The sequence below is a fragment of the Mus pahari genome, chromosome 6, assembly GCF_900095145.1.
Source record: "Mus pahari chromosome 6, PAHARI_EIJ_v1.1, whole genome shotgun sequence".
NCBI lineage: Eukaryota > Metazoa > Chordata > Mammalia > Rodentia > Muridae > Mus > Mus pahari.
In genome coordinates, this window is record NC_034595.1 from 107,069,739 (window position 1) to 107,086,723 (window position 16,985).

Below are 16,985 nucleotides of genomic sequence, written 5' to 3' on the forward strand. Positions count from 1 at the left end.
CAGGGACAGGGTTCTAGAGATACCACTAGCATCAAAGTAGAAAGAGACAGGCGATTTAAAGTCTTCTGGCAAACATATCACATCAGAGGACCAGAGGTCATGACCCCTGCCATTGCTCTGAAAAGGAAGTTTCAGTCCCCAGCCCTACAACCCTTCCAGCCAGCCATGAGGGAACAGAGTGCAGTAGTAGTAAGGGGGAAAAAAAGCATTCTTTACCACATTTACCCCCAAAGGTGTCAGCCACCAACTGGGGATACCCTGAAGAAGAGAGAGGAAAGACCTGGATGGCAGCGTAATCCCACAAAGCTGTTCTACAAACTGTGCCTCTGGAACACCCAGAGAAGTTCCCCACCTTCCAACCCCCTGTGCCTAACCAATCCAACCAGGTGTTTATAGACTTCTGTATGCATTTACCTAGTCCCAGTTTCCATAGAAAAGGATCTTTGAAGGAGGAATGTAGAGTGCTGAGGGAAAAGGAAGACAAAGCAGAGACACCTGTCTCTTTTCAGGACAGCAGCCTGTTTGTTTATGGCTCCAAGACCAAACAAAGAGAGCTAACATCAGAGCTTGGGGTTTTTTTAATCCGTGTGGCTAGAGATGGAGCTAGGAGCAATAATGCATCACAGGACGGTTTACTCTCCTGCCCACAGCAAGCTCTCCTCTGCACCCCACCCTCAGATCCCATAAATTTCTGTCACTATTAGCAAGCCACTGGCCCTTAAAGGAACACTCTCACCACGCACCTTCTACACAGAACTCCACCTCTTCCAGGTTCCGCAAAGTGATCCGCATAAGGCTGGAGTTGAGCATCAACTCGTTCTTGTGGGCTGGCCACAGGTAGGGTGGTGCTGGGTTCACAAAGAAGATTCTAGTGTCCCCAGTGGACACCTGGTTGTCGCAGATGAGGGGGTCTCCAAAGCCACCAATTACCACCTTGTTGCCACCATCCATCAGGCTCTCCTGGGCCACCACATCTTTGCCTTTCAAGTACCGCCACACTCGAACCTGAGCGGACATGGAAGTAAAAGTGAATTGGTCCTGTGGGAATAGGGTTGCAGGCTGGACACCTGGACTCTTTCCCCTCTCTGGTCTCACTAGCTCAAGCCAATGTCCACAGTGGACTCCAGCCTTGGGCAGAGATGTTCCAAGGCTGCAGTGCAGTAGACACCTACTGGATTCAGGATGACACATAAGAAGGCATACCACCTAACAATATTCCCACTCCAGGTCTATCCAGCCCAAGTCCAACTATAAGGATCCAGTCAGGACTTAGCACTCTGGACCAGACACTTTAGGTGAAAGGACTTAAGAGTAAGATCCCAGCTGAGATCTTCACAACCTTGTGTGGGCAGACACCTCTCCCAGGAAGTAAAGACCCACTTCTTTGCTCCATAGTCTGCCTGAATCTGTGCAGCCAAGGCAGCTCTGAACCACAAAGTCAAGTTTGGGCAATGCAACTCAGCCCCACCCTCCACCTCCTTATTTAGGGGCCCGAGGGCACCCTTTCTGACAGACATGGCTGGAAGATGTAGCCTGCAGTGCCCACAGGATAAGTCCAGGACCCCAGACACTTTTTGGAAAGGATTTCTAGGGAGGAGCCCCTTATTGAGGTGCTCTGGGGATCTGGGATTCTGGAATGGAGGGAGCAAAAAAGACAATGGGCAGCTTGTCCACCTGCCTAGCTCCTGCTAGGCACCTAAGAATTGCAGCACCTAAAGAACTTTATCTACCTGCGCCCCCCACCCCCAACTATTGTGGCAGATAACCCAAAGGGGGGAAGCTCACAGTTCTCACACCTCCCCCACCCCAGCCACACCCAGGAGCAGCGGGGAGGAAGTCGGGAAAATCCTGCAGGGACTTGGCAAAGTGCCTTGGCAGGGAGAGGAGGGGGCCCAGCGGGGGGATCCCATGAACACACGGTACTCTGAAAGAAGTCACCATCCTTCTCATTCCCAAAGAGTAAGAACAATCCTATTTCCAGCGAAGTGATTTGAGGGACTAGGAGAACCAGCAACGGATATTCTGAGGGTATCGACCCCATACCTATTCCAAGGTGCTCTCAAATTCAGCTTTAGTTGAAACAGAGCTAATTCTACTGTATGGTAGGGGAAACCCAGTTCTTCGAGCATGGATACTGAGCACCTGCCCTTGCTCCCCGTGCACAGGAAACTCAGCCACAGCCCTCTGCCCATTTCTCTGCTCCCGCTCCGACACGCATTCACTGCAGCACCTTACGCAGGCTCCTCGGACTTGCGGATTAGACTACGCACCCCTTACTCTCTACAGATCACTCCTCGCCCTGGTAGAGGCCTCACCACAGTTCGAGTTCGTTCCACCTCATGCCTCCCCAAACCCTATTCCTTTCTTTTGGTGAAGGTGTACACTTGTTCCCAACAAGAAAGAGGGGCTTTGGATAAGAGTTGGGGCAGGCACTACAGCAACTGGGGCCTGGACACCGTGAAAGGAACCACAGCAGCCCCGCAGTAACTTTCGCACCGAGCTGCAGAGTTTTCCGGGACCTGATGCCCCACCCGGAGGCTTGGCGGTCGCCAAGGGAGCTAGCTGCAGAAACGTTTCGGGTTCGTTCCCACGGCTTGGGGACGGGGTCCCAGCGGGGCGGCCGGCACGCGAAGGGCGGGCCTCAGGGACGGGAACCACGGGGGGAAGAGTCCCTGGCTGGGATTCCAGAGGGCTGGGTCTCGTGGGGTCCTGTCGGGGCCCACCTTGCATGAGTACGTGTGCTGCACCGGGTCCACGTTGAGGATCTCCTCCACTGTGCCGGTGAGCACCACATTCGCCTCCTCCTCGCGCCGCTCCAGGGCACGCTCCGGGCACGTCCCGCTGGCGCCCGGCAGGGTTCGCGCGGCCACCACCAAGAGCAGCAGCAGTGGCAGCAGCGGAGCCGGGAAACATAGCCGTAGGCTGACCATGGCGCAGCCCAGAACGGCGGAAGGGAGCCGGGAGAGCGCGCGGGCCGGACCGTTCAGGGGGCAGGACAGAACTGGACCGCAGCAAGGAGGAGGAGGTGGGAGGGCGGACGGCGTTGGGGCGGGCCATGGGCGGGAACTGGGCAGCACCGTCCCTCCCCCTGAGAGCTCTGCCCGCCCCCGCTCCCTACGACCCGCGCGGGCAGCGAACAAAGCCCGGAGACTGCGGCGCCGAGCTGGGGCGGGGGCCTCGGCCGGGTGGGTGGCGGGCCGCCTTGGGGGAGGGGAAGGCGTGGCGCCGGGGCCCCTCCCCCGTCCGCCTAAACTGTCCTCCCACCAGGAAATGCAGCTGAAATCAGGTTAATGTATAATCGAGGGGCGACGTGCTGGGAATTCCAAGGGGCTCGCCTGGGCGCCAAGAGCCGCAGGGCTCTCTGGACAGGAGAAGCTAGCGGAGCTGGACCTTCCGTTCCCCAGCCCCTTTGGGTCCCCCTCACGCTAGGACTGCTCACAGAGGTCCCCGTGGCTGTACCGGTACCACCACAGGCTCTACGGCGGCCCAGTCGGGCTACGCCCCCTGCCGAAGGCCGGTCAGCGGTGACTGTACTGAATTGCGCTCAGACCCGCCCACCAGGCCCCAGGCTGGGTAGTGCAGTGTGATGCTCCTTGTCGACATAAGGCTGTCTTCTCTAGTCTTGCTACAGAACCTTCCACGTCCCCGGCCCCTCCATCTCTCCCTCTGTGGACCAGAGCTTCCACAACTTGGTCTGACTAAGTACAGGATATAAACTGAGGCCCACGGGAGCCAAGCTAGCACTAGACCTACAGAAGGTTGAAAGAACGAGAGAAGACACTATTCTATCTTCCATAGGCCGTTGAACCAGAGGCCAGAGTGAAGTGTGAGTGTCAGAAGCTCTTCCTCCTGAGAAAGACTCCACCACCTGGACCCTGGTAGGATTCAAGGAAGGAATCGGTCAATGAAGATTTGAGGTCACATCTACACAGTGGGCTCCAGCATTACTAGATCTGGTGTCACCTAATCCGGATAAGCACAAACACACCAACCAGAAGGGGGGTCTTCTGAGTCTCCATTCAAATTCTCTTAAAGGTCTGAAGGACCATAGAAGTTCTTGTCCTGACTTGCTTGTGCCTTAAACCCACTCAAAGGCCTGAGTAAGTTAATAGAGGAAAAGACAAGATAAAGGACCATCAGGCAAGAAAGGGGTGGAGCTTTTTCAAGTTTGGGTGCCTCCTATCTGAGATATGATTTCCTTTGGGGACAGATGAGCCCTGCCTATAGTGGCCTCTTTGTAGGCCTGATGAGGAGTACTTGCTAACCACCATGTCCTAAACAGCGGGTGACTGGAGTGGTGAGATCCTGCCCTACCCTCTGTGAACTAGTGTACGTGGGACTAGGAACACATACAAAAGAATACATCACCCTCCACAGCTTACCTCCTTCACAGCTTACCCAGGTAGGTCCAAGAACATTCCTTCACTGTTTCCAAAGGATCTGAGCAGTTCACTGGTCCCATTAGGAGCCTCATCCTGCTACTGGTAGAAACTGGCCTGACCTGTCCCTGAGCCACATGTAGACATGGGGACATTTTTAGGGCCTGGCTGAGGCTAAGGACTGGGTCCCAGCAAAAGTGTCTTTCTCCTGAAGTGAATTAATTACCCAAAGGGTTCGGAAGGGGAATTTCCTCACTAGGCTCTAACTGTGAAATCCTTGTCTCTTAACTTGGCAACCCAGAGCCTTGTCACCATGGATAGAAGGGCATTTCTGGAGAGGGACAAGCAAACAGGCAGCAGAACTTTTTATTGCATCATCTTTTATAACCAACACTGGCTCTGGATAGGGGCCTTAGGCATAATGGTCCCCTCCCCCCCTCAGGCGCAAATGCTTGATCACTGTGCACTGGGGCTTTAGGCCATACTCCCCCAGTGGCTCTTTGTCCTCCATGGGCCTTCCCTCGAAGCTCAGCCAGAACTGGTCTTCATGGACTTGTTCCCGCTGGGACACCTTCTTCTTAAGCACTTCTACAGTCTGTGTCAGACAGACCTCATAGATGTTGCTGTGGCCCCTTTCGTTTCTCACCAGGATGCTCAGAGGGTCGCTGCAGTTCTGTACCACTAACATGACTGTGCTGCCGGGACCCAGATCCAGCCTGGAAAGGGTAACACTGTCCTGGAGCACTTCATTTTGGTGGGCTAGGCGCTGCTGGAAAGCCGGCACACCAATCTTCTGGGCAATCTGCTTCTTCAGTTCTGACACCATCATAGAGTTAGTCACAGACACCAGGAAATCGTTACCCCCCAGCATCTTCACCTTTAGGTCCCAGGCCTGCAAGCATCACATGGATTTAGTAGTGGTTCTCAACCTTCCTAATGCTACGACTCTAATACAATGCATCCATTCTTTAATACAGTTCCTTGAGTTGTAGTGACCCCCAACCATAAAATTATTTTTATCACTACTTTATAACTGATTTTGCTATATGCAGGATATCTGATATGCGACTCCTGTGAGAAGGTCATTCAGGCTCCCAAAAGGTTCATGAATCCTTTGGCTGAGAACCACTGGTTTAGCAACTTTGGCTGGGAGTCACTACATGCAAAGTACCAGTCACAGGGCCAGCCCCCACATCACCCCCCCTCCTCTATTAGGGGAATCATCCAGGTATATGATACGGAGGCCTCTGTTCTAAAGGGTCAGCTTCCCACAGTCATCACATTGTTTCAGTTCACCCACAAAGATAGCCTTCTGGGTCCAGCCTTAATGGATCTAGGGCTGGTATCCGACCAAAGAACCTCCCCTCCCTACCCCCCCAGGAGTGAGCTTTGAACAACTATATTCTGTTCCCATACTGTGACTATTCTATTTCTGGAAGACCCTATCAAGGAATGGAGTAAAGTCAACTAAAATGAAACCTATCTGACACTGTCCCAGATTGGACTCACCATTGCTGTAGGCTCTAGCTCTAGGTCCCCTGGAATTAAGGAGTCTGCTTCTCTTAGCTTCTGGCTGCTTGCTCTCACAGTCAGAGACTTTTAAGTGTGAGCTGTGGGTGTGCCACTGTGGGTGTGAAGAGGCGGAGTCTCCAGAAACCAGAGCTATTTTGTTTCAGTTTCCTTTTCCTAAGGCATACCTTAAATGACTGGGAAAAACAAAACTGAATGAAAAGAAACTGTAGTAGGGAAGGAAAGGGACTGGCTCTCAAGGGTCAAAGCCATAACTAGACCCTTGTGCTCTGAAACTCCCTAAACACCCTTCAGGTCCTTCACAAGGCATGTAAAAGTCAGAAAAGGAACTAATAATAGAAAATGTATTTGTCATTTGTTAGCTTGGAAATTAGTTATCTTGGAAAATGGCATAATAATTCAGAAACTGCATAACATAGTAACAATCAGGGCTGCCCAGAGACAACTACTATTGATTATTAGTTTAGAACAATAGTTTTTTTTTTTTTGGGGGGGGGGAGCTTGTAGGAAGCATTTCTGTCCTAGAACAGTTTATTAAGACCTTATTGTAGCTGGACCAGGGTGCATACCTTTGATCCCAGCACTGGGGAAGCAGAGGCAGGTGGATGTCTGAGTTCAGGGCTAGCCTGGTTTACAGAACAAGCACCATGACTGTCTTAAGAAGAGAAGAAACAAACAAACAAACAAAGTATTGCTTACATAAAGATACATTGAGTCAGATGAGTTAGTTTTTTTGAAGTAGTCTTTGCTATGTAGTCCATGCTGGCTTCAAACTCACTTTAAAATTGGCCTTAAAGGCTAGGCATGGTGGCGCACACCTTTAATCCCAGCACCCGGGAGGCAGAGGCAGGTGGATTTCTGAGTTCGAGGCCAGCCTGGTCTACAAAGTGAGTTCCAGGACAACCAGGNCTACACAGAGAAACCCTGTCTCAAAACAACAACAACAACAACAACAACAACAACAAAATTGGCCTTAAGCTGGTCCTTCTGTTTCTCCTGCTCATGTTCTGAGATTTTAGTGATGCATCTTCTGTGCCATTTTCTACAGTTCTGGGGACAGAACCCAGAGCTTCATGCATGCTAAGTAAGTACTCTAACAATTGAGTTATATACTTAGTACTCAGATTTTTTTTTTTTTTGAGATAGGGTTTCTCTGTATAGCCCTGGCTGTCCTCCTGGCTGTAACTCACTCTGTAAACTAGGCTGGCCTCGAACTCAGAAATCTGCCTGCCTCTGCCTCCCAAGAGCTGGAATTAAAGGTGTGTGCCACCACTGCCTGGCTCAATTTTTTTTTTTTTAAGATTTAGTTTTAATTATGTGGATACAGTGTATGGGGTGGGGCATTGTGTGTATATGTGAGTGCAGATGCCCTTGAAATTTAGAAGAAGGTACTGGATATATAAATTTTGTTAATCTATTTTGCTTGTGTGTTTGCATATGTGTGCTTATACATGTCAGAGATTAATGTTGAATGTTTTCTTCAATCACTTTCTACATAGCCATCTTTCCAGCCCAATATTTAAAGAAAATTAAAGAAGTAGGATCTTGGGCTGGAGAGATGGCTCAGTGGTTAAGTGCACTGACTGCTCTTCTGAAGGTCCTGAGTTCAAATCCCAGCAACCACATGGTGGCTCATAACCATCCGTAATGAGACCTGATGCCCTNTTCTGGTGCGTCTGAAGACAACTACAGTGTACTTAGATTATAATAATAAAAATGTTTAAAAAAAAGAAAAAAAGAAGTAGGATCTTATTTTTCTTTCCAATGACTATATAACAAAGACAGCCCATTTTACAAGTTAATCTTAACCATTAGTATGGCAACCATAGAGGGGATGGGGTTCTGGAGGCTTCTTCCCTCTTTGTCTCCTGCTTGTCTGATGTCTGCAGGAGGCAGAAATCCAGGAGATTCCACACAGACTCCCTCATAAGGCTCAACATAGGTCCATAGCTGTGAAAATTATAGCCCAGCCTTCCTGGCAACCCCAAGACATGGACTGACCCTTGTATAGAAGGTATGGGGTATGTGTGTCTTGAGTGTTGGACATCTGTTCTTCACCCATCTCCAGTCCTGGAAGGAGTGGCTATCAAAGGACAGTTTAGCACTGGGATCATAAAAGGGCTTCCTAGATCTGAGAAGAGAATTCTTTTAGGTATAGACTAGGACCAGACTAGGATCGACTTCAGAAAAAGAGTCAGCTTCTTAAAAGGTACCTAGGTATGGTTCTTTTCAGGAGAATATCTCCCAGCTGTCAGCCTCAAACACTAGGCAGATAGACCTTTTTCCAGTACCAGATGACTTTTTCTGTTGTTCAGAAAAGCTCCTCAAGGCTCCCCAGACCCATTCTGGGACTAGAAGCCTCTGTCCTGCATCCCTAGCTTATCCCTTCCCTTCTTCACTGTGTTCCCTTGCTAGAATACTCTGGGAGTGCCATTCCCTGTACCTGGCCTCTTGAAAACTTCCATTTCTCTGAAGAACCAGTTGTGAAGGCTTTGGAACTACTCATTAGAAGTGGCATTTTCAAGCTGAAGGTGATGGTTCACTCCTTTAATTCCAGCACTCGGGAGGCAGAGGCAGGCCAATCTCTGTAAGTCCAAGGCCAGCCTGGTCTACAGAGTGAGTTCCGGAACAGCCAGGGTTACACAGAAAAAAACTGGTCTCAAGCAAACAAACAAACAAAAAGTGCCATTTTCTTTATCTAGACAAGCTAGCCACTTTCTGTGGCTTACTAAATCAGGTTTGAACCACCAGTAGGCTGTCTAGCCCCTCCTGTGGTCTCAGGCCACCTCCATTGAATGGAGGCAGCTGCCAGGCTATGCTGTGCTTAGTTACCTGAGTACCAAATGTCTGTATGTCTAGCAGTGTAATTCAGAATGAAAACAACAGCAACCATCAAAATAATAATGGCCCTGTTTTTCTTATTTTCCTTTGGAAAAAAAATTGGGGTGTGTGTGTATGTGTGTGTGTGTGTGTATGTTTTGAGTGTGATAGGGCCTCACTATGTAACTCTGGCTGTCCTGGAACTTACTCTGTAGACTAGGCAGGCCTCAAACTCACAGACCTCTTTCTGCCTCTGCCTCTTGAATGCTACATTAAAGGCATGTGCAACTATGCCTCACTTGCCCTAAATTTTTGAGTTCTTCTTTGCTGAACTTAGCAGTGGGGTAATTCAGAATACATCATTAGCACTATGACATCATCCCATCTGGTTTCTGTCACCACTGATATCCTTACATTGCACGAAGTTGTCCTTCCGCTGCCCTGTGATATCAGTTGATGTCACTTATCAGGTGACCAGGACCAGTTGACCTCCCTCTAGTCTCAGTGTCTGGTGTTCGTTCATCTTTCTACCAAGGCTTGTTCCAAGACTTCTGTGTTTGTTTCAGGCTCCTTGCTGAAAACAACACTGCACATGAGCAAATGCTGTTCAGCTGAGGAGTCAAGTGGCTGTCTTGATACTACTAGAGTCTTGGGTAGGACTGTGTGAAGAGCCTCAAAGGGTCCTGACTTCACAGTCCTGAGAACTTGCTTTCTAGCTTTTGGAGAAATATCCTTCTGGATTTCCTACAAGGTAATCATGAATTGCCTCCCATATCCTCTAGTGCTTCCTCTCCGAAAGTGAGCCAGGAGCCTCCGCCCCGCCCACTTACTTCACCGCTCTAACCGGAGACCTCCTTTTGGTGTACTGCCCTCTCAATAGTAGACTTCGGCGTCTGGTTCACTTTTGTAGCCCGTCTTTCCGGGGATTGGCTACACGTGACAACTGGAGAGGGCGGGCCGCAGGCCGGGCTGGAGGCTGGTTCTCCCATTGGCTGGCAGGAGTGTGGGAACTGAAGTCCAGAAGGATTCACAGCCCCGCCGCTCCCACCCCCAGCCCCCCACCCCCACCCCACCCGCCTTATTTAAGCGCTCAAAGCTCGGACTCGAGGTTCAGCCTTGTAGGTGCTCGCCCACTCTGTGCTCACTAGGGCGCCAGGTGCACTGTGGAAAGCCGAGCGTCTCAACCCTCGTCTGAACTCAGACAAGTAGGGCAACGCTGCCAAAACCCCGCAAAGTTGAGGGAGGGACAATGGAACTCCGGACTCAACCGCTGCTCCACCTAATAGTCCTCGAAGCTGGAGAAGGGGCGGCGAGCGCGCATCAATGCAAGCATGGTTATGCTCCAGACCATCATTCTGAACGCGGGTATAGGATGTGAGTGGGGGCTGAGATGAAGCACTCAAAGAGTCCAGTTCTCAGGCCTTACTGTGGCCCTCAGAGCCTAAGATTCAGAGGGTAGGGTAACTCTCTGCCTTGCCACCCATCCTGCGTTCCTGCCTCCAGAGCTCCCAGCTCACAAAACTGAGGACAGCTGACATCCTGGAGATGACCGTAAGATATCTGCAGAACCTACATGGCCCGGGTAACAGCTAGTGTGTGGGTGACAGTGCGTGGAGATGAGATGTGTGTAGGATACTACCGCAGGAACAGATTCCCGCTCTTGCAGCTCCCTAACCCTAACCCTAACCTTGAGATCTCAGCAAGATTGCTTTGCCGATCCTGAGGTCCTGGGCAAGTCTCTCAAAAAGTGCCTCACCGAGATGATCTGTTTCCTGGCAGGATGTGAGGGTGTCCCAGCCGGCGTGTGCTTCCGCTTACTTAGCCACCTGGCAGCCTGCTTGTCCCAGCTGGAACCCAGGTGTTGCTCCAGTTGCCGATGGCTCCGCCTCCCTCTTTCGGTGGTGCACTTGCAGAAGCTTTGACTACAGTTGACTCCAGTGACCTCTTCCTACTCGAGAACCAGGTCTCTGGGCCAGAGCTGAACCTGGAGGTTGTAGCAGCAGTGAAGTGTGGCTTGTCTTAGGACTGCAGGCGTGTACCAGAGGATACTTATTTACAGAGTCGCGTGGCGCTTTTGTTTTGTTTTAAACCGTGTGGTTCAGTAGCACCGCTTCCTAGTTCTGGCATCCCTGACCCAGATCATTTCCCAAGCTCTTCATCTAGTCAGGGCATATACGGATGTGAATGTATCCCCTCATACTCCAGGGTTGACTTTGCTTTGGTTAGTGTTGGAGTCTGCAACTGCTCTGGGTATAATATATAACCCAATAGGGGGCAACTAAGAAGGTGACAGTCACCAAGCTGTCTCAGTGCAGGAAGGTGATTGGGGAGAAGTATGGGAAGGGGGGATCCTGATTTAAAAGTGTGTGTGTGTGTGTGATTTGTATGCATGTGCTACTATGTATCCATGGGCAAACAGCAAGACTTCTGCCAGGAGTGGGGTGGGGTTGTAATGGTGGTGGGATGGGGTTGTGGTGGTGAGGGTGGTCCATGCCTTTAATCCCAGTGCTCTCAGGAGGGAGAGGCAGGCAAATCTCTGATTTTGAGGCCAGCCTGATCTACAGATCAAGTTCCAGGACAACTAGTGCTACACAGAGAAACCCTGTCTCAAAAAACAAAACAAAACAATAAATCTCTCATTGAACTGAAAGGTGAGCCTCTTATATAGTATGACTGGCCAGTGAGCTCTCAGAGTTTGTCAGTCTCTGCCCTCTATCCCTGTGCTGGGGCTCCAGTCAGGACAGTCATGTCTAGCTTTTTACATGGGTTTAAACCCAGTTCTCCATGCTTGCAGAACAAGTGCTCTTACCCACTGAGCTATCTCCTTAGCCCTGGTACTACTGGGCATGGTGGCACATGCCTGTAATCTGTGCTTGGAAAGTAGAAGCAGGTGGATCACTGTGAGTTTGAGGTCAGCCTAGTCTACATAGTGAGTTTCAGGTCAGTGAGTTCCAGGCCAGCCAGGAATGTATAGTGAAACTCTGTCTTTAAAAATAATAATAAATTTCCTATTCTTCTCCAGACCCTGAAAGGTGATCTGTGTTGATTTGTGCAGCACTTGGGGGAGAACTGACCTTGTCTGCCATAAAACCTCAATTTTGAGCCAGGCATGGTGGTGCATGCCTTTAATCCAGCACTTGGAAGGCAGAGGCAGGCGGATTTTTGAGTTCGAGGCCAGCCTGGTCTACAGAGTGAGTTCCAGGACAGCTACACAGAGAAACCCCGTCTTGAAAAACCAAGTAAATAAATAAATAAACCCTCAATTTTGTCTATTTGGATTCTGCTTATTCTCATGGTTCAAGATGCCAGCTTCTTGCCAAGTTGAGCTTCCTTTTCCCAGCTAAAGTTCCCTTCCCACAACACAGGCAGGAATTCCTGCATGACAGGCTGGCAAGGACACATTATCCCTAGACTCAAGTGTACAGAGTATCTGTTATTAACTGTTTGGAAGCATCATCTGCCAATAAAAAAGCTTATGGGCAATGAGCTGAAGCAGAAAGTAGGAGGTGGGACATCTGGCAGAGATAACATTCTGGGAAATAGTTAGGAACAAGAGAGATTCGCCCAAGAATGCTGAGGAGATGGAGGTAAAAGGCAAGGAGAGGAAACCAGCCATGTAGATGAATTCAGGTTAGAATAAAAGGGATAACTGAGTTATGATCTAGCAGGAAAGAGCCAAAGCTTGTAGCATAGGCATTTATTAATAAATAAGTCTCGGAGTCACTATCTCTGGGAATTAAGTCAAAGACCTGATGCACATCCAGTGGGAGAAGAATGGTGTTTCTTTCTGCATTATTGTGATCACTGGCGTCTGGATGCTATTGAAAATACCAGGCACAAAGTCTAGGACATTCATACTCCACAAAGTCACCATTATGCTGTTTATGTCTCTCTATCCTCAAGAGTTGCTAGTGAGTGCTGTGATTTCCTTGTGTGAGGTGTGGCTCCATCTCAAATGCAGCCTGCAGAGTATCTTGTGAGTGGTATGGAAGCTGCAACCAAGCCACCATGAAGTAAAGCAAGTAACTATCACAGGTTGATCTACCACCTCTTTCAATAGGCTATACCTGGATATTCTTGCAACAAGCTGTACACACTGTGGAGAAGTCTTTGCTAAACTTGTCATCCCTGCTTCTCCCACTGCTTTTCATCTTCCTGAATTTCCAGGAGCTGGAGCCAGTGATCCTGAACAAGATGTGCCATGTGGGATACATGTTGTAACCTTCAGACCTAAGGGAGGGAGGACAGTGGTACTAAGGAACGAACTGGAGGATTTTCTTAGCAGGAGAGTCTGTGTGGGAGGTGGGGAACTGCTCACTGCAGAAAGGTATTCAAGGAAAGGGGAGGTACTTATATCTAGGCTTCTCCTTCAGGAGGTGGGGGGGAAAGGTGTGGCCTTGGGAAGAAGTGTCACCTAAGCGGGCACTAGGAAGTGGGTCATATTTGCCCTGTAGTGACAATTTTGGAATTGGTTTCCTTAAAAAAGAAAAACAGGGGGCTGGTGAGATGGCTCAGTGGGTAAGAGCACCCGACTGCTCTTCCGAAGGTCCGGAGTTCAAATCCCAGCAACCACATGGTGGCTCACAACCATCCTTAACAAGATCTGACGCCCTCTTCTGGAGTGTCTGAAGACAGCTACAGTGTACTTACATATAATAAATAAATAAATCTTAAAAAAAAAAAAAAGAGCACTGATTGCTCTTCCAGAAGTTCTGAGTTCAATTCCCAGCAACCACATGGTGGCTCACAACCATCTGTAATGGGCATCTGATGCTGTCTTCTGGTGGGTCTGAAGACAGCGATAGTATGCCCACATATATGAAATAGATAAATAAATCTTTTTAAAAAGCCCCACAGAAATAGTATAATAATATGTTTTTGTTTTAATCTCTGGTGTGGAGATGTGGGGCTGCTTCACAGCAGTTGACTATGATGTGCCTTGTGCTCTAGTAGAGGCATGATTTTGCCAGCTGCAGATAGTTTCTGTGGTTGTGTGACATTTGGAATTCTGGAGAATTTCAGATGGTATATAAATGCTAGGGCCCTGAGTGGCAGGGTGGATTGTTTGTTGGTTGTTGTTGGTCATTGTTGGTTGAGGTTTATTAAGTAGTTGTGCACAAAAAAGAAATTATATATCCTGCCAGTGAAGGTCAAACTTGCCCCAAGGAGCGCAATGTCCCTAATTAGCAGGAAGTAGTCTAACCATAACATCAACCCCTTTCCAACCCCTAACTTTATTCAGAGAGCTCTTAACTTTCCTCTATATCCTTTTTTCTCTCTTATCTAGTCTTAGGGGGTTAAAAGGTGGAAGAAAGAAGAACCCGTAAAGTAGTCAAAGGCCAGCTACAGGACCCCTTCCAGAAGAAGGGCATTCTGGAAAGAGCAGTAATTCTCCTAAGCAAACCCCAGCCTACCTCCCATACTTCTTGTCTTCTGTAGTTTATTCTGGACACCCTTACCAAAGGGATCAGCTGATGGTGGGGATGGTTACAACATGCCTCCAGACCTTAGCACAACTGATGGCATGATGGAAGTAACCATTCGGGCCATGAAACTCAGCACATAGCACCACCTACCCAAAATAAAAGCAAAGACCTAAGCCATCAAGGTCTATAGTTATTGGAAAGTCCCTAAGTCTACTAACCTTGCTTTTGGGCTTCTGTCTGAGATGTTTCAACCCAGGATTTGTGGTGTGTGTGTGTGTGTGTGTGTGTGTGTGTGTGTGTGTGTGTGTGTGTGCACGAGCATGCACTTAAAAATTCAATCTGAACTGGGCAGTGGTGGTGCAGGCCTTTAATCCCAGCACTTGGGAGGCAGAGGCAGGTGGATTTCTGAGTTTGAGGCCAGCCTGGCCTACAGAGTGAGTTCTAGGACAGCCAGAGCTATACAGAGAAACCCTGTCTTGAAAAACAAAACAAAACAAACAAACAAACCCAACAATTTATCTGAGAAAGGCTTGGGAGTGCAATGGGGACTTGAACATCCAGTGTATTAATTGGCCAGCTAATAAAGACTTTCTAGTGGCTTNAACCCATTGTTTAGTAGTCTTCTCTCATGAATTCATTACAACAAAAAAAGGGGCAACTCATTCCTTTGATCCCAGGACTGACTTCTATAGAAAATAGACCAGACCAAAAACCACCTGCCAATAAAGCTATACCAGATCTTCCTGTCCTGAGAAACTCTTTTTTTTTTTTTTTTGGTTTTTCNAGACAGGGTTTCTCTGTGTAGCCCTGGCTGTCCTGGAACTCACTCTGTAAACCAGGCTGGCCTCAAACTCAGAAATCTGCCTGCCTCTGCCTCCCGAGTGCTGGAATTAAAGGCGTGTGCCACCATGCCCAGCTAGAGAAACTCTTGAGTAATTACTGTCAGCAGAGCTACTCTTTGATAGCTCCTGCCAGGAACTGTGAGATCATGAATGTTTTTCATTTCTAGTGGCTTAGTTTTTGTTATGTAGCAATGAAGATAATTTCTATATAATCCATTAAGAAAGTTTAAAGAACAGAAGCTGTACACATTAGCATAGTCCCTGAAGGTTACAGGCCTAAGATCACCTAGAGGCCATGGGGTATGAAAGAAGTCAGAGGGTTTGACTCTGGGATCAGCTCCTTTGAGATAACTAGAGAATAAAGATGAAGGGACCACTTAATCGATAGAGCATTAGACTCTTAGGATCATGGGTTCGATGGTGGGAGGATGAGCACTTTCTGTGTAGTTACCACAGCGATATAACACCTAGTTGGTGATTCAGATGTATTTGTAGAATCCAAAATAAGTTCAAGACCACCTAGTCCCTTCCCCTCTGAAGGGACTTTCAGAAACATAGCAGTCAAAATGACTGAGTCTACCACTGCCAAAACAAAATGAGCTGTTGTCAGAGAAATAACCATAACAAAAATAATAGTTCTCAGAAAAACTCCCCTACCCCGCCCCATGCTGAATTCTGAAAAAGACCACAAACTATCCTGACCTTGATAGAATTCCCTGTGACATTAATAGCTGTAATGTTAATAACTGATCCATAAGTTCAAAATGTACTGCTGCAAGGGCAGGCAGAGTGAGTTACTAGGCCAAAGGTAGTCACTATGCAAACCAACCAATGCCTGAAAAGGTTACTTGCTACACCAATGAGAATAAGCCAGCTAGCCCTGTTGCCCAAATCTGCCCCTTACAAGGTATAAAAAGTGTGTTCTTTCTTTGATCTGGGTCTCTCCTCTGGCCTGCATGCTGAGGAGGGTCCCCAACATGTTGGAATAATAATAATAATAAAAAACCTCTTGCAGTTTGCAGCAATGATGATTTCTGTGGTCTTTGTGAGTGAGGGTCTTTTGGCCAACATATTTTTTGGGCTGCTGTTAGCAGAAGGCCTGATGTATGACCATGGAGGTAGAAGGGTGACAATTGGATACTTGGCCAGGAAGCTTCCCATATACCATCTGTAGAATAGGAGAATGGACATACTGGTTTAATTTAAAGACATTTCAATCAGGTATGGTAGAATACACCTTTGATCCCAGCCCTTGGAAAGCAGAGGCAAGAAGATCTCTGTGAGTTTGAGGCCAGCCTACATAGCTCCAGGACAACCAGGACTACATTTGTATGTTGATCTCAAAAAACAAAAGTGGGAGCTTTAGCTGGGTGTGTTGGGATACATCTTTAATCCCAGCACTTAGGAAATGGAGGCAGGTGGGTCTTTGTAAGCCTAGTCTATTGAGTTCCATGCCATTCTGAACTATATAGTGTGAAAATGTGTAGCCCTGGCTGTCCTGGAACTCACTCTGTAGACCAGGCTGGCCTCGAACTCAGAAATCCTCCTGCCTCTGCCTCCCGGGTGCTGGGATTAAAGGCGTGCGCCACCACGCCCAGCACATGGAAGCTCTTTAAAAGGAAGTAAATAACTCAGAGCTTCATGAAGTTCCTGAAACTGACCAGATTCCCTCGCTCTCTCCCTGCCAGAGTAAGCTATCAAAGCTGAGAGTCCCTCTTAGACTAGGAGAGACAACTGCAAATAAGATGCTAAAACAGCTGGGCGTGGTGGCGCATATCTTTAATCCCAGCACCTGGGAGGCAGAGGCAGGTGGATTTCTGAGTTTGAGGCCAGCCTGGTCTACAAATTAAGTTCCAGGACAGCCAGAGCTATACAGAGAAACCCTGTCTTGGAAAAAAAAGAAAGAAAGAAAGAAAGAAAGAAAGAAAGAAAGAAAGAAAGAAAGAAAGAAAGAAAGAAAGAAAGAAAGAAAGAAAGAAAGAAAGAGA

At 48.4% G+C, this 16,985-nt stretch overlaps 2 protein-coding genes across 10 annotated transcripts in view; both read right to left on the reverse strand.

Moving 5' to 3' along the window:
• Nucleotides 1-3,007, reverse strand: part of Agrn (agrin) — a 32,244-nt gene extending 29,237 nt beyond the window's left edge. For all 8 annotated transcript variants that reach the window (XM_021201270.2, XM_029539565.1, XM_029539568.1 and 5 more), the window contains exons 1-2: nt 2,724-3,007; nt 744-1,005 (exon numbers count right to left, since the gene is read on the reverse strand). In XM_021201270.2, coding sequence (XP_021056929.1) covers nt 744-1,005; nt 2,724-2,930 — 469 coding nt within the window. In that variant the 5' untranslated portion in view covers nt 2,931-3,007. The remainder of the gene's footprint in view (nt 1-743; nt 1,006-2,723) is intronic.
• A 1,671-nt stretch (nt 3,008-4,678) lies between these two features.
• On the reverse strand, nt 4,679-10,531 carry Isg15 (ISG15 ubiquitin like modifier). Of its 2 annotated transcripts, none has more exons than XM_029540193.1 (3): nt 10,486-10,531; nt 5,889-6,085; nt 4,679-5,271 (listed from the first exon to the last, which is right to left on the reverse strand). In XM_029540193.1, exons 2-3 carry the CDS (start codon nt 5,889-5,891, stop codon nt 4,792-4,794), a joined length of 483 nt encoding a protein of 160 aa, XP_029396053.1. In that variant the 5' UTR covers nt 5,892-6,085; nt 10,486-10,531; the 3' UTR covers nt 4,679-4,791. The 2 variants fall into 2 exon arrangements, with proteins under 2 accessions (XP_029396053.1, XP_021056841.1); XM_021201182.2 differs by lacking the exon at nt 10,486-10,531 and adding an exon at nt 9,560-9,643.
• Nucleotides 10,532-16,985: the final 6,454 nt, after the last annotated feature.